General features: G+C 42.1%; 2 protein-coding genes across 4 annotated transcripts; one reads left to right on the top strand and one right to left on the bottom strand.

Moving 5' to 3' along the window:
* Positions 1 to 2,906: 2,906 nt before the first annotated feature.
* DDX47 (DEAD-box helicase 47) lies at positions 2,907 to 18,312 on the bottom strand. 3 transcript variants are annotated; one of them, XM_036909450.2, is made up of 12 exons: positions 18,175 to 18,312; positions 17,401 to 17,494; positions 11,920 to 12,108; positions 9,225 to 9,296; positions 8,893 to 9,011; positions 8,245 to 8,316; positions 7,991 to 8,107; positions 7,327 to 7,473; positions 6,644 to 6,781; positions 5,271 to 5,341; positions 4,567 to 4,696; positions 2,907 to 3,471 (listed from the first exon to the last, which is right to left on the bottom strand). In XM_036909450.2, the coding sequence occupies exons 1-12, from the start codon at positions 18,256 to 18,258 to the stop codon at positions 3,340 to 3,342; spliced, it is 1,365 nt and encodes a 454-aa protein (XP_036765345.1). In that variant the 5' UTR covers positions 18,259 to 18,312; the 3' UTR covers positions 2,907 to 3,339. The 3 variants fall into 3 exon arrangements, with proteins under 3 accessions (XP_036765345.1, XP_057347903.1, XP_036765352.1); XM_057491920.1 differs by lacking the exon at positions 9,225 to 9,296; XM_036909457.2 differs by lacking the exon at positions 11,920 to 12,108.
* LOC118924586 (probable ATP-dependent RNA helicase DDX4) lies at positions 9,558 to 11,203 on the top strand. Its single transcript, XM_036909467.2, is given in 2 exon segments — positions 9,558 to 10,976; positions 10,978 to 11,203. Coding segments are annotated over 2 exon segments (1,134 nt in total). The 5' UTR covers positions 9,558 to 9,993; the 3' UTR covers positions 11,129 to 11,203.
* Positions 18,313 to 23,293: the final 4,981 nt, after the last annotated feature.

The following is a 23,293-nucleotide window of genomic DNA, read 5'->3' as shown; positions in this document are numbered from 1 at the left end:
TGCACATAGAAGCTACCTGGAAAATACTCTGAAAGCCAGATATCTTTACAGAGTCAGCCAAGTTCTAGGATATTCATCACACAATAAAGGGACTGAAAATCATGATCTAGTTGAGTTTACACCCCTCCTGGCAACTGCCCGAATCCCCTCAGCATAGGGAATTCTAGACCTGCTCCAAGCCTAGAGGAGCTACATGACTAAGGCCCTACCACTGAGATCCTAGTACCTCTCCAACAGGTGGAAGTATTCTCCTCACCTCACTTTAGCTCTGCACAGGGGAAGTGTAACTAGGCTAGCTAGTATCATGAAGCCCCAATACAGTGAACAACATATAAAGTGGCTTTATGATTCACATGAGATGTGGGGGGGTAATTTTCTCTGGGCCAGCATTACATGACTATTGCTAGATACTCCCTTCATTAAGTCATAAAAGTTAAGTGAGAACTGTTTGCAACTGAGGGAGGAGAGGTTAGTTGGTTGTTTTGAATATTCTGTTTCTTAAATCAGGGAAGCAGAACCAAGAAATTATACCAAGAAAGGAGTAAGAGAAGAAAGGCCAGAAACCACCTTACCCACTCCTGAAACTAGAGCCTTTGTCACCTTGACTGCAGACAGTTTATATTTAAGAGAATATCATTTTAAACTTCTGTACCTCTAGTCGTCCCACCATTTCTCAAGACCTATCTCCTGTCTTCTGTCCACTTTCGTTAATCAATTCTACCTACCACTTCTGTTCTACAATGCAAATCCCAAATTACTTTAGCAGCCTAGAAAGACTGTTTCTACTGGGTTGAATAGTGTCCACCCAAAATTCATGTCTACACAGAACCCCAGAATGTGACCCCATTTGGGAAGAGTCCTCGTGGATATAGTTCAGAAGAGGTCATACTGGATTATGATGCAACCTAAGTCCAGTGACTGGTATCCTTTCACACGGCCACGTGAAGACGGAGGCAGAGACTGGAGTCATGCTGCCACAGGCCACGGAACACGACGGCCGGCCGGGACCAGCAGAAGCTAGAGGAAGCACGGGAGGGTTCTTCTGTACAGGTTCCAAACGGCACGTGGCCTTGCCAACACTGACCTGGGATTTCTAGACTACAGAACTGTGAACAAAGACATTTCTGTTGTTTTAAGCCACCCAGTTTGTCGTACTTTGTTATGGCAGCCCTAGGACACTAATACACCGCTCAGTGAGGGCTTCAGCAGGAAGACCTCACGGCCTCGCCTTAGAGGACACACGGGCATGAAGAACAGCTCTGGTTGATGGTACAAGCCCATAGCTTAGTCCTCATTTACTAATGGATCACAGTTATTTCCATGTCTCCTGCCCTTCACACGGAGTTCTTTACTTGTTCTGTTTGGACTCTAGTTTATGGTCTGACCTACTAATTATTCCTAAAGACACACTGTCCACATTTCTTCTCTCTGTGTCCTCTCTTTATATCCTAGCAAAGCACAATTGCATATATACTTTCAAGGCAACAGCTAAGCTTTACAGCAGTAGTTTTTAAACCTTTTTGGTCTCCCTTGCCTATTTAGAAAGTTCAGACTCCTTCAGCATAGTTTCAACCTCCCCTCCTTACCCACCTTCCATACAGATTCAATTCCGGCTTGCTTCTGAAGTTCTCCATTGAGTTGAAATGGCAACCATCTATTTGATTCTCCCCACTGGTCAGAGAGCTGCTATTATGCTGAGCCACCCCAGAGTCCCACCAGGAAGACATAAGGAAGAATCCACCTCCAGGGACCGGTGCAACTCGACACCTAGTCGTGAGCATGGATCCACTCATATGCCTCTCCTTTTCTTCTACTTTTCCTCCTTTCCTTTCTCCTTATTGCCTCCTGACTCTTGAAACTTATCTTTCACCCAAATTCACTACAATGATCAGCAATGAAATTTGGAGAAAACTAAACAAAAAAATAAGCCATGTGTTACATTCTGATTAATTAGACATACTTCAGCTACAGGCATCCCTCTGAGGACCCATTTGTGGCAGAAGGCATCCCAACTCCTGTATTTCCAAAGACCTTTCTGCAATCAACAGTCCACACCTGACTGCCATACAGACTTTCACCGACATCTGCTTTTCACCTTTTACCAGACATTCTGGGCTCTAAGACACAATCTCGGAAAAATACATACTCCACTAAGACGTATGTGGAAAGTTTCTCTTCTGCCAAAACTCATTCTCATTTTAAACCACTAGAATCTCTTTACAGGATTCTGCCACTCCAGCCACACTCTCTTCTAATAAAATTACAGTCAACAGAAATGATTAGGCATCTTCTGTGTGTAAAATCCCTCAGACACAAGGCTGGTCACAACTGTGAAGCTCAGTGTGGCTTCTGATTTTCATCAACTCTCCCCTACTGCACCCAGTCCCCCAGTACGGACTACTTCCTCCCCAGGAGGGGGCCACCCAGCTTTATACCTCCTGAAGCTTATCACTCAATCAGTGAGGACAGAGATAGCAGCCAATGGACATCAATGACCAGTGGATGAAACTGGATCCCAGAATTACCTTCTATTTTTAATGCTTGAATTTTAGTCACTTGGGGATAAGGGTCTATATAAGAAACCAGTCTTCTTAACTATTTGCTTAATCTAAGAGCCAGAGAAGTGAATCTATTTAAGGATCTAAAAGACTTTGCAGTCTTACTTATGAACTTGCTTCACCGCAAGGAAAAATGTGTTATCCTTTTAAGCAGGACTTCCCTTTCAAAGCCATCCAACGTCTTGGGCCCTTGTTGCTTTTTTAAGGCCATAAATAATGTTTATCTTAAAATGAAGACAACCAATGAATTTGCCACGTAACTGCCATCCTCAGTTTCTTACTTATTAGTGAGATCTTACTTAAATGTGTAAAGTCCTTCAACCTATAAAGGTCTTCAAGGAGCTTGAATCTTTTAAAAATACTTAAATTTATTACTTAACATTATGTCTACTGAAGCACAGCTGTGACTGCTCAAGTATCACCAGTTTATAGATGGAGAAGCTTCTTTCCCTTTGAGTCAAGTGCTTCCATTAGCCTAGTCCTTGACTGAAAAAAACAAAGGCTCTATGTGGAGCGATGGAAGAGCACAGCCTCCTCGTGTCATTAGCAAGGAGCCAAAGCTGAAGGGCAGTGATAGTCTTGGCATCTGCACTGCCCAAGAGTCTGTGGTAAGGGCACCCGAACACATTGAAGGAATGAGCAGAGTGAGCGCGCAGCCGAGCACATGTGGAAGGGATGCTGACTGGTTCCAGACCGAGGACCTCCACTGGAGGACGTTTCATTCTCTTCCTCCATCCCCTTTTACAGAACAGAGACTGGAAACCAAGTCTGCAAGTGGAGGCTAACGGCCTTTCCGTTTCTTCATTTTTCCTCCAGCCACCTTGTTCCTGACACCAAGAGCACCCTCCGTGTCATCATCGTCCCCAGCATTGCCCCGCGGGCGCTTCTTCTTTTCCCCATGCTCCCTTAACTCCTGCAGGGACACAGAGAGATGGGAGTGAAAATGAGTAACTGTCCCTGAGGGTAACACATCCTGCTCTCCTTTCTTTCAACTCGAACACTAAGTAGCCCCCAACACCTCACATTAGCAAAGGACGAAGACCAAAATCCCAATATATAAAAATGTTAACCTTATTAATAATCAAAGATGTGAAAATTAAAATAAGGTATTATTTTCACATGGAGAATTAGCAAAGATTTAAGAGAATGATAATACCTGATCGTGGTGGTCATGGTGTGGGGACACTGACACGTACTGCCTCTGATAGTGTAAATGGCTACAGCTTTTCTTAAGGGGGCAATCTGGCTTTACGTATGAATTCCAAGTTTAACAATGTGTACTCTTTGGCCCAACCATTCTACTTCTAGAAATATCCAAGGAAACAAGGCAAGTATGCAAAGCTGTACATACTAGGATGTTCAACACAGTACTAATTAAAATACATCTGAGAAAGCACAAACAGACATCAATATAAATCATGTTATATACTCATAACAGAATTCTTTGTAGCCATTAAGAAGTGATCTCCTAAATATGTATTTTTTGAAAGAGAAATATGTTAATCATATACATTAGATAAAGTCTAATTATGGCTAAAGAAAGAAAGAGCCAAATGTTACCAATGGCTCTCCTTGGGGAATGGCTTATGTTTCATTTACTATTTTATTCCTTTCAGTATTTTCTGAATTTTTCCCAATGCACATGTAATATTTTATAAACCAAAATACCAAACAATTCCATGTGAGCATAAAGTCAAAAATAAGTCTCCACACCCCAAGCTACTCAGAAAGTGCCCCATGGGCCAAGTTTCTTCAGGCTAGACTGGAACTCTAGGGAGCAGACAGCACAAGCAAAGATTCTCCTTTAGAATCTTATCTCCACTACTCATGTTCACAGCTGCCCTTAATAACTATGCAGGCTGTATTAGCCTAGCTAGTATGCTTATCTTAGGTTTGGAATAAAATAATACCAGCTCCTGTAGCTTAATATGAGGATTAACCCAATAAAGTGTCCAGAGCATAGTTAATAGCATTTGCATAGAAGACGGTAAGAAAACAAATTGAATACCATTCGGGCAAATCTTTGGGCTTCAGTCACACGTTCTGTCAGCATCATAACCTCATCATCCTGTGTTGGAAAGACAGGCAATTTCTTCCCAATTAAGTGCTCTATGCGCTGGAAGAGTTCCACATCGTATCTAAGGAAGGAAATTTGGCACGGCTTTGGATGGCTGACAGTGCAAATGTCCATCCATTACAAAACTGTATATAGTATGATATAATGCAATAGGAGCCACAGTTTTAAACAATACTGAATCTATTATTCCTTTTCAAAATACTGATTAAATGCAGTCTCTGTGTATAGTCCACTAGAAAATCACCCAATGTACTCTTTACTCCCAGAAAAGCCTTGGGTACACATAAGTTTGTGCCTTTAAAAACAACTGAGAAATAGTTTTTCTTAATACTTTAGGTTGAGGACAAGGTCACTGCTCTCTGATTCCAACAGGTGGAAGAAATAAGAGGGCTTTTGTGTGTGTGTGTACTTCTACGTATCAAACACTATACTAGATCTTTTACACATATATCTCCAATCTTCATTAAAACCCTGCTAGGAAAGTATTATTATTTCCACGTTACAAATGATGAAAACAGGAGGAGGGAGGTTAAGTGGGTATTACAGTAAGTGGTGAAGTCAGGTTTCAAATCAATCTGCCCCAAAGTTCTGTGCATTTCTGTACATCGCTTTGCTCCTAAAATCAATTTACTTACTGTGTGACAAACGTAATAGCCTTTCCAGAACGCCCAGCTCGAGCTGTTCGACCTACTCGATGGATGTAATCCTAAAACAAAATAGGTAAATGAATTTGTTACACAGAACATAAATTAAAAACTATGTATGTAAAGTCTTACTGCAACTTTTGAAGAAAATAGATTAATGCTGGAACATGGAAAAATGGACTGGGCAATTTGAGATAAATCAACTTCATCTCTTTTATTCTCCTTGCCACACAAAATTGACCTCATTTTTTCCTTTCCTTAATTGATAGACTTATCTACATGGGTACATACAATGTGGCACAGAGAACAATAGTGGATCTAGAGGCAGACGTGGGTCACAGCTCTGTTTACCACCTACCAGCTATACAATTGTCTACAAGTCCTGTAATCTTTCTGAATCTTGGTTTCTATCTGTAAAACAGGAGAAGACATGCCAACACACATTTATTGTAAAACTCAAATGAGACAGGACCTCTTCTCCAGCAGTTACATACAAAGCCAAGAGATAGCAGTTGTTCTCAACTGGGGACAATTTTGTCCTTTCCAGGGAACATTTGGAAATGTCTGGCTGTCACAGTGTCACCTATGGGTAGAAGCCAGGGACTCTGCACATCAGGCAATGCAAAGGACACCCTCAGCAAAAAAATCACTGGCCCAAAATGTTAGTCAGTGCCAAGGTTGAGAAACCTTGAGATACACTAAGAACCACCAGCTGTCATTTCTCAAGAAATGAGACTGACAAAGATCAACATAAATGGTGTAACTAAGGAAAGACAGAAAACACTCAATAAGAAATACACTTTGGATACAATGGAGTACTATTCAGCCACAGAAAAGAATGAAAATTTGTCATTTCCAACAACTTGGATGACTCTGAGAGATTATGCTAAGTGAAATTAGAGAAAATAAGTATCATGTGATCTCACTTAAGTGTGGAATCTGAAAAAAAAAAATACAGAAATAGAAATCGTGCTCATAGATACAGAGAACACATTGGGTGGTTGCCAGAGATAGAAATTGGGGGTACAGGGGAAAATGGGTAAAGGGGGGTCAAAAGGTACAGAACTTTCAGTTATAAGTAAGTCATGGGGATGTAATGTGCAGTATGGTGACTATAGTTAATAATACTTTATTACATATTTGAAAGCTGTTGAGAGAGCAGATTTCAAAAGTTCTCATCAAAAACATTGTACCTGGTGACGGATGTTAACTAGACTTACTGTGGCTACCATCTCGCAACATATACAAATACCAAATGATTATGTTTTACATCTCAAACTAGTGGAATCTGTGTGTCAAGCTTACCACAATTAAAAAAAAAAGAAATGCACTTTGGGACCAGGAAGGTCAGCAACAGGACTCACCTTGGAATGGGTGGGAATGTCAAAGTTCACAACAACATCCACATGAGGTATGTCCAGACCCCGGCTTGCAACATCGGTTGCTAGGAGAATGGAACGAGCCTTTGCCTTAAACTTATTAAGGGATCCTAGGCGCTTGCTCTGAGATGATGGAAAGATGAAATGAGAATTTTTATTTTGGAAAATTAAGGAATGTTGGAATCCAGCAACATACAAACTAGACACACTAAATACAAGAACCAAGAGAAAGAGATTTTTAAAAGGATGTTTTCCCAAGACTGGGCTTCACAGATCAAAAGGGAACATGGAACAACAAAAGTACATTTAAGACTAAGGATAAGAAAACACTAACATGAAATAGTGATTGTTTAAATGAAGGAAAGATAATTGGGAAATCACTTATTAAAAGCCTTTAGAGACCAGAGAACCACTGTTACCACTAGTGCCGAATAAATCAACTCAATGGCTTTCGTACCAGACAACTGCCCATGGGATTAAAACTGAGCCTCTTGCTGTCCTGCAAGGAGGAAGCAAGCACCCAGAGCCACATATTCAAGCCCATAAAATCGGAACCACCATGGAAAGGTGCATTAATGTCATCTGCTGTTACTGCACAAATCTACTGCTCTAAGGTTTATCTTTCTCTTACCACCAGTTTACCACTAATAAGGCCAAAGAACCTTTACCTGACTCATCTGTCCATGGAGGGGGATGGCAGTGAATCCAAGATTTCGGAGGAGCAAAGCTGTTCTCTGAGTATTGTTACAGGTGCTGCAGAATATCATAAAGGAGTTTCCAGCCAATTCATTTAGAATGTAAACCAGGTAGGTATCCTAATACAGAGAACTGAATTAGGAAGAAAAGGTTGGAGTCCTGGGCATATAAATTACATAAGGACTAAGCCTGTGGTTGTGTCTCCATCATTCAGGCCCCCAGCTGCCAGCTTTGCCTCCTTAACCAACATTTTACCGCCTCTGTGAACCATGAAGCCAGAAGCCAGCAAAGCACAAGGAGGTCTGTACTCAGCAGTCAGGAAAAGTCCTTACATTGAAGTGCAAAACTAGGGTCCTGTGACTACAAAAAAGCCACTTAATAAGCAGACAAAGAAAAAGTCCTTCAAGGACAGGACTGGGAAGGAATTTTATCATGACTTCATTACTGTGGTTTAATGTGTTGTGAATTCCCAGAATGTCTGACTTTATCAGTGATAAATGTAAGCACAGCATGCTTACAGAAAGCTCAAAAACAAATAGTAGCACAGCTCTCAGCTCATCAAGAGTGGACACATTTCCAGATGCTTTGGTGAGGAAGGAGAGTGAGAGTCAGGAATGATCAGAGCAAACACTTTACCTTGAATTTAGAGGGAATAAAAAGATAATATTGCTGTAATTTCTCAACCGTCTGGTATTTAGAGGAAACAGCACATTTCACGGGGTTCTTCAGCGCTGCTCGCTGAAGTTTCTGCACCTGAAGGAAGAAAACCTGAACTAGTATACTGATTCCCGAATGCTCCTCCTACTTGTATTGTTATTATTTATCAATTATCAACTGATATATTTATCAATTCTTATAAAGGAGAAGACAGAAGTCCTAGAACATGTCACCTTCTTGGTCATGGTAGCAGAGAAGAGAAATGTTTTCCGATCTCGGGGAATCACTTTGAGGATCTTGTCAACCTAAGGCACAAAGAGGAAAGGGTATCAGTACATATACACCAGACACCCAGAGGCACTCTGTGTGAAGGAGAGTAAGTAACAAACTAAATACTTCACTGGGGATTTGAGGACTCAAAAATTCAATTTAATTCAGCTTAAATTTACTGAATATTTACTATTTGATACCAGAGGCAATCGAAAAAACTATGCCATTCAGAGGAAAAAGCAGTCGACTTAGAGCTAATCTAAGAGAAAAGTCTAGAGTAAGTATTGATCAACTAATTAAGCTATAATGAGTGGGTCATCAAGGGAAAAAAAAGACATTTCAAGGTGTATGGAAAAAGGTCTAAATCAAAAGAAATGGAAAGGAAAATCTCGTTCGGGTTATTTCCCATCTCTGAAATCAGAGGGAGACCATATTCTAAAGAGGATGCTAAGGCACTGACAGTGTGAAGAGCACCAAGAAGGAAAAAAGGTAGCAGAGATGTTTAAATGAACCGATAATGATACAGTACTCCACACAGAGCAGATATGCAATGGATCACATCTTCAAACAGGGCAGATGCTCTAAGAGGAGAAAAGAAATCGAGAGCTCACCTCGGTCTCAAAATCCATATTCAATATTCGGTCTGCTTCATCCATGACTAAGTATTTGAGAGCTCTTAAATTGAAACCTTTTGTATTTTCCAAGTGGTCAATCAGTCGACCAGGAGTGGCTACCAAGCAAGGTCGAAGAGAAAGGATAATGTTTACAGGAGGAAGAAAGTTACCAACCACCCCCATCCCAAATTTTCAAAAATCCAAAAAATTAAACAGGTTAACGAATATACATTCTTCAAAGTCTTTGCACACAAATAAGTTACACCCAACATCAGTACATTTTCTCCAATTCATCACTGCCATGTCGTTTACCTTTGCTGATTACTCACCTATGACTATATGTGGTTTTTTTGCCAGGGCCAGGGACTGGGACATTGAATCAATTCCACCTACAATCACAGCTACAGAAATCAAAGAATACAGGAAAGAGATCCTTATTTTTTTCCACTGAACATCTCTTAAAGTCAATACTACATTTCTACTTATATATTTCTCCCCTTAAAATCAACTTCCCAAGCGGCGCTGGTGCCATTGAGAACCGCCGGACAACAAGCCGCGGAGAGAACTGGAAGCCACAATGGGAGATGCAGACCGGGAAGCAGAAATTATCAAATCTTCTATGTATTCTCATGTTCCTGTATTTGAGAAGGATACATATTCTTCTGGAGCAAATGGAGACACTTCTAACAGGACTCCAGCTTCATCACCAGGTCACGGTGACACTTACCAAAGCAGAGGTAGCAGAGGAAGTCGATGAGGACCAAAAGTAACCTATATACCACCTCCTCCACCTGAGGATGAGGACTCCATCGTTGCACAATATCAACCACGGAGAAACTCTGGCAAATACAATTGTATTCTTGTAGAGGTCTTGTAGAGGTATGTAGAGAACCCAATGCACCACCACCAATTCTGACTTTTAAAGAAGCTAATCTCTGTCAGACACTGAATGATAACATTGCTAAAGCTGGTTATACTAAGCTTACTCCTGTGCAGAAATACAGTATTCCTATTTTCCTAGCAGGACGAGATTTGATAGCTTGTGCGCAAACAGGGTCTGGAAAGACTGCGGCGTTTCTCTTGCCAATTTTGGCTCGTATGATGAGTGCTGGAATAACTGCCAGTCGTTTTAAAGAGCTGCAGGAATCCGAGTGTATTATTGTAGCACCAACTCGAGAATTAATCAGGCAGATCTATTTGGAAGCCAGAAAATTTTCTTTTGGGACTTGTGTAAGAGCTGTTGCTATGTATGGGGGAACCCAGTTTGGGCATTCAGTCCGTCAGATAGTGCAAGGCTGTAATATATTGTGTGCTACTCCTGGAAGACTGATGGGTATCATAGGCAAAGAAAAGATTGGTCTCGGACAAGTCAGATACTTAGTTTTGGATGAAGCTGATCGCATGCTGGATATGGGCTTTGGACCAGAAATGATAAAGTTAATTTCCTGCCCAGGAATGCCACCAAAGGAGCAGCGTCAAACCGTTATGTTTAGTGCAACATTTCCAGGAGAAATTCAGAGGTTGGCTGGGAAGTTTTTGAAGCGGAATTACTTGTTTGTTGTGGTTGGACAAGTGGGGAGAGCGTGTAGAGGTGTTCAGCAGATCATTCTCCCAGTTGGCCAGTACTCAAAAAGAGAGAAACTTGTTGGAATTCTACTAAACACAGGTGATGAAAGAACCATGGTTTTTGTTGAAACTAAGAAAAGAGCAGATTTTATTGCCAGTTTTCTTTGTCAAGAGAAAATATCAACAACAAGTATTCATGGTGACCGGCAGCAGCGAGAGAGAGAGCAGAGTCTAGGGGATTTTCGCTGTGCAAAGTGTCTGGTTCTTGTTGCTACCTCAGTAGCGGGCAGAGGGCTGGATATTGAAAATGTTCAACATGTTATCAATTTTGATCTTCCTTCTACCATTGAGGAATATGTCCATCGAATTGGATGTACTGGTCGTTGTAGAAATACTGGCAGAGCTATTTCCTTTTTTGATCCTGAATCAGATAACCTTTTCGCACAGCCTCTGGTGAAAGTATTGTCAGATGCTCAACAGGATGTTCCTGCATGGTTGGAAGAAACTGCCTGTAGTATACGTTCCGGGCCCCAGTGATAGTACAAGAGGAAATGTGTTTGCATCAGTTGATACTAGAAAGAATTACCAGGGCAAGAGCACTTTCAACACAACAGGGTTTTCTTCGTTACAAGCTCTCAATCCAGTAGGTGATGAGTCATGGGATTAAAGCTGAAACAGCCTTCAAGTTTGTGGCACAGTTTTGATGCAGAAAAGACAATAGTTTTGATTTCTGAGCTTTTAACAGAACTGTGAAACCTGACACTTGTATCTCTTGTCCTTCTATTCTTACTCCCACCCTTAAAGAAATATATATCCCGACTAGTTATGTGAAATGCTGAAAGTTACAGCATTGCAGTTGCTGATATAAATGGTGTTACCTGGAAAGATAAAAGCATTACAGATGTCTTGCTTATTTCTAGAGTATTCTTCAGAGGTTTTAGACATGTTTCATGTCTAAATGCTAAGTCTTAGTATAGTGTTTACGGATCCTATTACAAGCAATAGCATATATACATGTTTGGTTAAAAATTATTAGGTCTCATTTTTACTCAAAAGGAAACCTTAAAGCTAGATAGAGTGTGTCACTAAAATATGGTAACATGATTGTCATGAAGCAGTGAAAGGCATAAGCCTGTTAAAACGATTTTGATTCTAGATCATCCGATATGTGATAAAAATGGTGAAATGTTTGCTGTGTGAGCTCTGTACTCAATGATATAACAAATGTTTGTTTTTATAAAATGTAGACTTTCCTTGAAAATAAAGGATGAAACACTCTTCCCCTTAAAAAAAAAAAAAAAAAATCACAACTTCCCCAAAGCTAAAAATACCCAGTAAGTTCTTTAGGTCAAGTGAGCTTAAGTTAATAATCTTTCCATCCTTCCATTCTCCCTTCATACTTAGAAATAGAATAACTTGTGAAGAAACTCCAAGATTCCTTTCCTCCCAGACACTTACCACTTTGCACCCCAATAGAAGACCCCAGGGCTTCAAACTGCTCTGAGATCTGAAAGGCCAGCTCCCGCGTGGGGGTGAGAACTAAGGCAAACAAACGCTGGGGCGTCTCCAGCAGCGCATTCAGGATGGGCAGAGCGAAGGCTCCTGTTTTTCCAGAGCCAGTTTCCGCCAGCCCAATGATATCCCGACCTAGAAGAAAAGAGCATCTAATAGCAAAAAAACGTTCTGCGTTAATTTTCACATTTTCTACAATGGTACAATGCTGGGCACAAAGCAGACAATGAATAAATATTTGATGAATTGCAGGGAGAGGAAGGCTGAATAGACAGAAGACATGTCTCTTCCTAGATAAGCTCAAAATCCAGATACATAAGTATGTTCTAATGTTTTAACACAGGCTCCAAGAACATACAGGAAGAACGCAAAGGAGGCAGCAACTTCTTGCCCGGAGGAGTCAGAAAAGGCTGACGGGAGTAATGGGTAGACTGAATCTGGAAGTAAACAAAGAAAGAAAGGACATTCCTGTAAGAGAAAGGGGAATGGAGGCTTTAAAGAACACGTGTGCAGGGAGAGTGAGAAGTACAACGTGGCTGGAACACAGACGTGGTTCAGGGTGAAGGGAGGAGCACAAGGCTGGAAGGAACAAGCCTGCTGAGGAGTCTGGATGTCTTCCTGTAAGAGAGAGGAACCGACAGATTTTACCCAGGGAAAAGCACTATCAGTGTTCCTCCGTAAGAAGGTAAATTTGGTCTGATGGTATCAGGTTAACAGTACAAGCCATCTACACTGATTCTTAGGAGGGAAGAACGCCTTAGTAATTCCTTAAGACAAGGAACCCAGGGTTTGCTATCACTAATCAAGCCATAACTGAGAAGATCTGTTTTTTAATTAATCTCCAAACCAAGACCACCTTCTGTACACTGGCTGCAGCTCACAAGGTGGGTGTGCCCAATGGGGCTGCTTCCTATCAATTATGACCTCCACAGTCGATAGTAACACTAGTCCTTGATTGTATGACCACTGAGGTTGCCTTCCCTAGAGATTAGCCCTACAATAAACTGCTTTTCCCTCAGGTGGCCTGAACATGACATTCTTCTTTATAAGCTAACATGACCTAACTGACTGGGAAATGAGCTCAATTAGGACACGGGGGAGTTATGATGGTGGCCTGAACTGAAGGAAGTCAGGAAGGATGGGAACAAGTGAGATGTAGAGAGTAATGAAGGAAAATGTGGTTGACACATAGATTTCTAGCCTGGGAAACTCAAAAGGCCATAAACTGAGAGAGGGGCTACAGAAAAATCAGTTCTCGTGAGGAAAACTAACACTGCAAGGCAAAGGGAGATCTGGTTTGGACATAAGGAACTTGAGGTTCCTGCAGTAGGTTCAGAGAGAAGTATCTAAAAGCCAGTTGGACACACTTGCTTGGAGCTCAGAAGAAAAGTGTGAGCCAGAAATACAGCCATGGGAGCCCTGAGCATCCTAATAGTGGTGGTTCCCTAGGGGCAGACACATCAGAATAAACTATGGAGTTTTTCCACCTATACAAGCTGGGTCACACAGCTAGAAATTCCAATTCAGTGGATCTGGGTTGGAGCCCAGAAATCTCTGCTGTTTTAAAAGCTCCACGGGTTATTCTGATGAGCACGGGCTGAGACTCATCAAGGCAGAGAGTGTTCCAGCCTCAGGACTGGATGAGAAATCTCAGCAGCATCTTAGTGGGAAAAAAAGGATGAAGACAGAATTAACATTGCGAGGCAAAGGGAAAGGAACCAGAAGAATTTAAGAATGGCTAGAAAGATACAAAAAAGATAATATTCACTTGAAATTAAGGAGCAATAAAGCTTCAAAAAAGTGATAGATATCAAACAGAACTGACTTTTCAATATCCCTCTCTTAGACATTCATTAAACTAGGATCTGCCGTGCCAGACCAAACAATCTTTTAGTGAATTCTACTCTTTAACCTCCTATCCATTAATATCAGTCTTTTCCATAGAAAAGTACATGTGAAGACATGAATTTTAAGTCAGACCAGGCAAGGGACTAATTTTGTAAAAGGTACAGAAACAATTGACAATAAGGGGATAAAATTTATCACTTATCTACTAATTTTAATGTTCCCCTTGGTTGTAGGGTAGGTGACAATGAATTGCAACAGCACCACCTATTTGTGAGCTAAGGACTTCCAAAGGTTTTTATTCCCCAACTCTGTGGGGATTCTGCCCTCCCTGCCTGTGTCCCACAACATGCCTCAGGAACAGGAAAAAACACTAGGATCTGTCCTCCTTTACTTCTCAAGAGAAATTCTAAAATTTCAGAAGAAAGGAGCACATAAGAAAGATTTAGGCAAGTAAAGGAGTTTAACTCGCTCAATTCATGTGGCTGTGAGCAATGCCCTTGGCCACCAGCCGAAGCTTACACTGCTTTCGGTTTTTTATGACCTGCTGCTCACAGCCAAGCTCGGTTTGTGAAACACATCAGTTTTTCTGTCTTCTGCTTCTTACAACCTCTAAGCCTTTACTAGTGGGAATATCTGTGTAGAATACACAACCCCATGAAAGCAGAATAAATTCGTGTTCACCTGCCACACTGCCAGCACCTAACACCACTGGGTGGTATATGGCAGCCACTCAAAACACAGTCTGAAATTCCTAAAGAACCCGGGATAATCTCTTAAATAGAAATAAACTGAATACATGAAACAGATGGGAAGGAAAGAATCCTCAAAAAACCATCAAAAGATTTTGATCTCTCTAGGGCAACACTATACGATATAGGGGCAAAAACACAGGCTTTTCAGCTAGACAATTCCACATTCAAATTGTAGCTCCAGTAAAAATTGTTACATAACTCTAGACAAGATACTTAAACCCCTGAGCTTCGATTTCATCAATAAAATAATCATTCCCACTTTTTAGGATTATTATAATTTAAGAACAATGGAACAATGGACGCACACAGGGTTCAGTAACTTTGTATGAACTGACACTATAACTAGTATTAAAAATTTTAATTAACAGAAGAAAAAAGAAAAATGTTGTTAGATTATTTAAGTTATTTACTTAGGGCCAGAATCTACAGATGCAAATGAAGCATGTGTAAACTGCTCATTAAAGTGAGACAAATTCAATAATAACAATGAAGACATTTTCCATGGTGATTATGTCAATCTTGTTACTAAGGTTCTAGTAATCTTTCATTTTCACTGACTCCTATTTTCTCTGCATTAAATACAAAACTTTTGACAGAAAACATGAATTTTAGAATTATCAACATCACTTAATTCTGATTCCTTCTTCCCACATGGGCTGCATGCTAAGCTAGAAAAGGTCAGAATGTGCCAACCCTTCTTTTTGCTGTTTGAAAGCAACTCTGGTACTGCTGAAATTTCTCCCCCACTAATGGCCTTTACAGTCCTTTTCCTCCTAGCTTCTCAGAGCAAGTTGGAAGTGTTTACGATCACCCTTACCTAGTTTGTCTGCAACTGCACTCTCACAATTTTCAACCTTCTAATAGGCCTCCATTTCTCCCGTCATCTCTTGACCTCATGTGGCAACCTCACCCATTGTCAGTTTCAGCTATAATCTCTCTTTGGGTATAATCTCACCGTTTGGATATGGTGTCTTTATCCAGTTCTGACCTCTTAATCAAACTCTAATCCCTCATTCCAATAATGCATAAATCAACTCTCTTTGATACCTGAAATCAATTCTTTCCAACTGAATTCATCTTTCCTGACATGGTTTTTCCTCCTGTGTTCCTTTTTTGTATCAGTTTTAAACCAGTAATGTTCTAAACACACAGGCTAGAAACCTTACAATCATCTTAGGTTTCCCTACCCGTTGCCTTCCACTTAACAAACTGGTTATAAAATCAGTGATTCTTTTTCAGTCATTTTCTCGTTTTCATTCCTACTACTACCCTATGCCTAATTTACTGCCAAACTTATTGCAGTGACCTCCTAATTGGTCTCCCAGCCTCCAATCTTCTCATCTCTAAACCACCTTACACAGCTATGAGATGAATCATCCAAGAATACAGCTCTAAGAATTTCCTTCTCCTGCTAAAAAAGGATCTCCAAATTGCTCCACTGCCTATGCAACAAAGACAAAATTCCTATATTCAGGATTCAAGTCCTGCGTAATCTGGCCACAACCACACTACTCATCTTTTTCAGTCCTCTGTTAAGTATTTGCAGGTCTCCACAAGTGCCCATGTTTTCCCACCTCTTTGGCTTTTTTCATGTTGTTCTCCATGCCTAGGAAATCCTCCCTTCCCATCATTTCAAGTTTCACCTCGAATGTCTTTCCAACCTTCCCAGCCAAAAAATAAAATGAAATAATCCATTCAAATAGAAGTAATCTATTCTACTCCCCTCGGTGCACTTTGAACTTAAATTTCTTATGTCCCCATTTCCCCTGTAATAAATGTATAATTATCTCCTTACCATAAACTCTTGGAGGGGACAGAATCTTAATACTCAGCACATTATACTTGTAGCAGACGCTTGGTAACTATTCATGGAAGGAACAAATAGAATTTCACAGAATAATTCCTTTTCCACCTGACAGTTCTTCAGATCATTAAAACCAATTACCATACCCCATCCCCACCTCTTCTCCAGACCAAATGCACTCAGTTCCTCTATTTGTGACCATTCTTGATTCCAGAGCACACTCACTGCCACTCAGTTGGTTCCTGAAATATGGTCCCCAAAACTAAGCATAGCATTCTAGGAGTGTTCTAATCAGTGCAAAGTACTGTTCTTTCCCTAGAGCTAGTTCAGTTCTTAACCTGGGACTCATGGGAAAGAAAATCAGGGCAAGGGGTAAATTTTATTTATTCATATATTGATGTATTTTTTTTCTGGAAGGAAACTCTTTTATTTTTATTGATTCTCAAAGAAGTAAGGGACCCCCAAAATGTCACCCTTCTCTTACGGTAATACAACTAAGACTGAATTTCAGTTAACATTTCTGGGTCGCTTTTACCACCCACCCTAATCCTGCACAGTTGGGCTTTGGGAATCTGTAAGAGGACTTCACTCCTATTAAAGTTCATCCAGTCAGTTTCAGTCCCACTAATAACAACCAACACTTTAGCCATTCTTCTGCAAATTCAAGAGACATGTCTTATAGCAAGAGTTCTCAACTCCTCTAGACACTAACATATGTTCCAGGTACCCTTGTAAATCTGTACTTAGTGATTCATAATTTCTAACAAGTTTGTTGTTAGTACATTTTAAACTAGTGCTTCCTTACAACTGGCATCTGCTACAGACAACGAATCCCCATAAAGAAAATAAGGCCGGTAAAACAGAGTAACTTTTCAAAGGTCAATATGCCACAAATTTTGTATCTTTAATGACATATCTTTATTTTACTTGAAGTATATAAGCAATAGCTCGCAAAAGCGGTTAAGTATTTGAGTATAACTCTATACTGAACCTGCACCAAGCTACACATTTAGTTAAACCTACCTTGTAAGGCCAAAGGAATAGCTTCAATCTGGATCTTAGTGGGCTTTGTCCATCCCAACTGGTCACAAGCTTCACACAACACATCTGTCACACCCTTAGAATTCAGAAAAATACACTTTAGCTAAGAACAGCACACACAAGCCTCCTTCCTAATTAAACGACCATCAGAGCCGCTGTGCGGGGGACAGGTGCAGCCATCTCTTACCCTTTGATTCAAAAGGCTTTTACTGTGAACCTCATCAGTCTACCCTTTAACTGTATTATAAGTCCGTAGCTCAAGACTTAACAAACACTTCCTGTGCACCAGAAATAAAGCTAATCTTTTCTGTGTATTCATTAATCCTCATAATTCTACGCAGTGCTCATTAATAGGCCCAATTTCCAGAGGCGGAAAGTGAGGTACGACGAGGTAACAACTTGGCTTTAGTAAGTGAACTGGCTCAGAATTCAAACCCGGTTCATTTATTCCAAAGCCTCAGATATGAGGAGGAAAAAATGCCGATCACATGTACAACCACCCAGGCAAATACATACGTCATCACGCCAAAATGGAGGAAAGAGCAAAAGGCGGTTCCCAGAGTCCGGCAGCCTTCCCACCACCCCAACTCAAGGCGAAAGGAGCGCTCTCAGAGCCCGGGTTTCAGGAATTCTGGAGGAAACCTAAGCTAGGCCCCAGCTGCTTCTGCACACCACCCGCCGGGATCTAAAGCAACCGGACTCAGCCTGGGTCTGGCGGCAGCAACACAAAGAGAAACCAGCCGCAACCACCCTCACCAGGTCCTTAAATGTTTTAGTTTCCTCTTCCACCGCCGGCTGGGGCGCTTCAACCTGGGAATCCTGCTCTTCCGACGCCGCCATGTTTCCCGCGGGCTCCGGAAGTGGGTCGGCGGCGCGCGGTATGCTGGGAAATGTAGTTTTCGTTTTCCATAGAAAGCGGGTTCTGGTCGCCTCCCTGCGGACCTGCTGGGATTTGCACCTGCCGGCAAAACGTATTGAAAGAAATTAGGGATGGACATAAACGTGTGGACTTGCGGAAGGGGCTCATAATCAGGAACGCCTATCTGCCCTTTAAGTCTCTTCTAAAAAAGCTTTCCCCACCTCCACACCCGTTTTGTTCCTTGCTTTTCGAACCATAGAGTTTTGTATACGTTGATATGGCAGTACTATTTATCTATTATAATTATTATTTCATTCACTTATTCAGTAATATGTGTTGACAGCCTACCATATGCTAGGGATAGGCTAGATGCCTAGTGAACAGGACAGCGTCCTGTGGAGAAGACAGATAATAAGTGTTCACGGATAATTTCAAATTGTGAAAAGTGCTATGATGTAACATACAAAAATGAAAATAATGGAAAGTAACCTGGGGTGGGTGGGTTTGGGGGATAACTGAGACTGGGGAAGGCCTCTCTGAGACAGTGATATTTGTACTGAGAATATTGATACCGAGCTGAGCTGATTAGCAGTAGCCCAAGAACAATTATTTCAGACTGCAGGAACAGCAAGTGCAAAGGCCCTGAGGGAGTGTAACCAGTGAAGCTGTTCTGGAAAGCAATCTGCCACTACTAAGGCTTAATGAAGTGTGTTGCATGCCCTGTGCCCAGCAAGCACACTCCTGTGGCCCAGCATGCAGATCCTCATACTGTGCAGAGGTGCACGTTGTAGCATTATTCTGGAGGTGGGAAGCTGAAGGCAACTGGTTTCCATCCTTGGGAGAATAGATAGTTAAAATGTGTCCAAGGTATGCACATATAAACATATGTGCCCAGAACAATGTAGCTAGGTCTCAGAAACCTAGTGTGAAGTGAGAAGAGTATAAAATATATCATGTATATTGAAAATACAGGCCCACAAGAGATCTCACTTCCTACTGGAAGACATATAAACAGAAAGATGCACTTTAGGCATCTTAGAATGGCTGCCTGTGGATGGAGAGGAATTGGGATAAAATTGGGAGCTGGGGAACGAAGGTAGAAGATATATATATATAATATACACACACACACAAAGCAAGAGAGGGTTTTGTGATGACAATGTGCCTTGACCTGAGAATTGTCAACTCAACTCAGTGTGCCCAAGATCTCACCACGCCAGAATAGGCCCTGATCTGGGATTCACACTGGTGTGTGCAAGAACAGAAACGGATAGGGTGAGGTCAGAGAGGTAGGCTCAGGTCAGACCCTGCAGGGCCTGTAGTAAAAGGCATGGGGTTTAGATGTTACCCTAAATACAAAGGAAACCACTGGAGGGTACTGAGCAGAGAAGTGACATGATCTTTATATTTAAAATATCACTCTAACTGTATATGGAGATAAACTGTAGAGAGGAAAGAAGGGAAAAGAAAAAGCACCTGTGAGGCAAGAGGTAACCTTCATACCCCCGCTCTACACACATGGCCTGACACAACATGATGCTCAATAAATGCTGTCTGGACAAATGGCAACTCAGCCAAGGCTTCTAGGATCAGATATGATGGCAGATCAGGAAGGACTTCCTGGGTGTTTCTGTAGAGAGCAGAGTTGTTTCCATCTTTGAGATTACACCCCTGCAGAATAGTCTAGGACCTTCAGTCTTTTTATCAGTCTACTCCAATTTAAGGGAAAGGAGGGAAGATGCTCTGCATAAAAGGCACCCTGACATTAGTGCCATTGGGCAGTCTCAAGCACGTGCTTGTGCAGTGCAGTCTAAGGCACCCAGCAATCTCTTTAGCTCTCCCTCATGGCCACCCTTCTCCATTTTCCTAGGACTGGGAATTGGGCCATTCTAGATGATCTCCAAAGTGGTAACATGCTTTGGGGTAAGGGGAAGTGGACTTATCCCAAAGAAAGTCTGCCCAGCTAGCTCTGACTCTTCCTCTTTCTATACTGTGCTTGGTAGACTTGCTGGGGACTGTGCTCCTGGTTTGACAAATGAGGAACTGGAGTCCCAGAGGGTGAAGACACATGTCACACAACACAGCAACAAGAGACAGACCAAAGCTTTTACTGAAGAGAGCGTCATTTTACATGACAAGCAGTTTTGTCTGGCAGAGTCACGCTCAGAACTCCTCCGCCCCACAGATCTTTCTGTAAAAACAGAGATACGCAGCCGAAGTGTTTATTGTGCTTCCCTTACACTCTCTGGTTTCACTTGGGAGAGTAGAATGGGAAACGAGAAATGCTGAGCAGAGGTAGGACAGGGAGCGTGAGGGGAAGCAGAGCTGGGAGGCCCGGAAAGGAGACCCAGATGGGAACAGTCGGTAGGACTACAAAAGTGTATATAATATGGGGGCGAAAGGTACCCACGTTTTGTTAAAATGTGTTACAGGAAAGAAAGAAAAATAATCACACGTCAGATGCCTGGGGGCTGCTGCTGCTCTAAAGGGATACTGACGAACTACCCATCAGACACTGTCCGTTGTCGCCCAGCAAAAATCTCTTCTCTTTGCTCTTGAGTAATCCAAACATCAGCTATTTTTAAAACTGCCTCGGGTGCCAGCAGCCCCGCGGCGCCGAGGAACGCCACACTGGCGGAATGGCGGCGACGCGCCGTCCTCGCGCGGGGCACGCCGGGAAGCTGGGCCTCACCCAGCCCCGCCCCGGTGACGTGACTGGCGTCGGACGCTCGCGGCGCCGGTGCTCACAGGGAGGGCCTGCATCCCGGAGAGGATCGGCTGCCCTTGCCCGTCCCTGCCGGGCCCCGAGGAGTCTGGGCAATTACATTTTGGTGGTGCAAAGAGCAGAGGGCCTTTCTAGTCACGGAACCGTGTCATGTCCGGTGCTTTAGAACAATGAGGAAGGTTCAAGAGGAAATCCAAATAAACACCCCAGACGGTGAGGGGGAGAACAACCCTGAAACAGTAAACCCGCTCCCGGAGGAGAGGTCAGAGGGACAGACCCCCTGTCCCTGAAAGACCCGGGCCCTTTTGTGTCATGGGTCCCTTCCTCCACAAAAAGATTTTTAAAATTATCTTTACAGCTGCATCGGTATACAGGCAAATATATTGATATTAGGTATTAAAACAGTTTCTTTGACTTGAAAGTTAAGGGTTTTTTTCCTTTCGATTTTAGAATAAATTAACACCCTTCCTGTGAGCCTCTGCAGGCGCGCGGGCTCCCGATGGACAAGGTTGGGACGGCGCTGAGGTCTTCACCCCGCAGGCAACACTGCTGCCCGGGGAATGAGCGCCTTAGGGCAGTAGTAGCTCCCGGACCAAAAGAAATATGAGCCCCCAACCTTAGCAGCAAGAGCTCTGTGGAAACCTCAAAACAAGAATCGCTTTTGCACCCGTTCCTGCTCAAAATCCTGGAAATTTCATTCCCTGTGGTCTATTTTGGAGAAAGCTCACTTACAACCAAGTGCTCTGCACCCACCACGGAGGAACCAGTGCAAAATGTCATCAGTGGGGAAATTATCTTTAACTTGCGAATTCTTACCTGTTAAGAACATGTATGTGCAAGAGAAAGAAGGAGCATAGATGAAAATAATAATGAGGCAGAAAAGAGGACAGTCCACTTGGAATCCAGAAAAGAGAGTTGATGTACAGATTCCTTAGTTATCTAACCAATCTGTGGGGAGAAAAAGATAACAAGTCCTGATTATTTGCTGATTTCTTTTTCTTTTAGTTTGAAAAGTTTCATAGAAGACAGAAAAATGACTTTTTTTATTCAACAAATATTCTCACACACTATTTCAGACCCTGGTTCAGACATTAGGACCCAGAAGTAAGCTTGAAACCTATGCTCCAGTGGGGAAGACAGCCTATTTAAAAAGCAATAATAAATACCGTCAAGTGGGACAGACACACGAAAAAGTAACCCCAGGTGAGATGAGGGGTACCAAGGAGAAAGCAAGATGCCAGACAATGTGTTTTGGGATGACCTAATCTTTCTTGTGAATCGTGGACATTTCCCAGTTGAAAGTGACTTTCAAACAGACCAGAAATGGACTAGCTGTGTGGAAGTGATAAAAAATGGAAAGAAACTTCCAGGTTAGGTCCTGCAGTGGGAAAAAAAATCAAATGAAGCTTACAGAGATTATAAAATGGTGATTTATGATGACACTAGCACTATAGGTAGGAACCTGAATATCTAGGACCCTATAGGCCATGCAAAGGAACTGGGGATTTGGGACTTTATTCTAAGGACAATGGGAAGCTTTTGAAGAGATCTGAGCAGAGAAGCATTGAAAAGATCACTCAGTGGGCTGCAGTGGAGAACAGATTGGGCAGGGAGAGGGAGGCAGGAGTTGCCAACCCTTTGTTCAAGCAAAAGATGATGATCTTTTGGGCCAGATGGAGACAGTGGGGTTGGAGAGAAATGGACAAAGTTAATGGGTGTGTAGAGGTTAGATAAGTCCTCATGACTGACAACATGGAAGATGAAGGCCAGGAATGTTTCATTGATTCCTGAGTTTCTGGCTTGAGCAAGTAGAAACATGGTGGAACTTTTACATTACTGAACAACTCTGGAGGAGAGGCAAAATATAGAAAGGTGAGAGGTCATGTTCAGATGGTAAAGGTCATCGGCGGAACTAAGACTTGAGCAGGTGTCAAATGGCTCCAGAGCTCACACTACCCCACCATACTGTATCGCCCTTATGTTATCCCTAGTAAGGCTAGCATTGACGGAACTCTAAGTAGTATGTCCTTAAATTTTATAGTTAGCTTAAGCCAATTATTTTGTCTCCTGTGTGGTCTATACACCCCAAGGGTGTCTCTTCTGCGGATTAGTTTTGAGTCTCAACTTGTCCTTATCTCCCAATAAACATTAAAATATTAGCACCTGGGTTTCTCTCTCACCCTTGCTTCTCCATCTGACCTCTTCCTTTCCTCCAGCCTCCATATCAGCAGGTCCTATAGACTCTGCTGCCAAAACTTATCTTGAGTCCCTCGACTTCTCCCTTTCCATTA

The sequence above is a fragment of the Manis pentadactyla genome, chromosome 14 (genome assembly GCF_030020395.1).
Source record: "Manis pentadactyla isolate mManPen7 chromosome 14, mManPen7.hap1, whole genome shotgun sequence".
Taxonomy (NCBI): Eukaryota; Metazoa; Chordata; class Mammalia; order Pholidota; family Manidae; genus Manis; species Manis pentadactyla.
The sequence above is the reverse complement of the archived record's forward strand: the minus strand, read 5'-3'. Positions and strand labels throughout refer to the sequence as shown.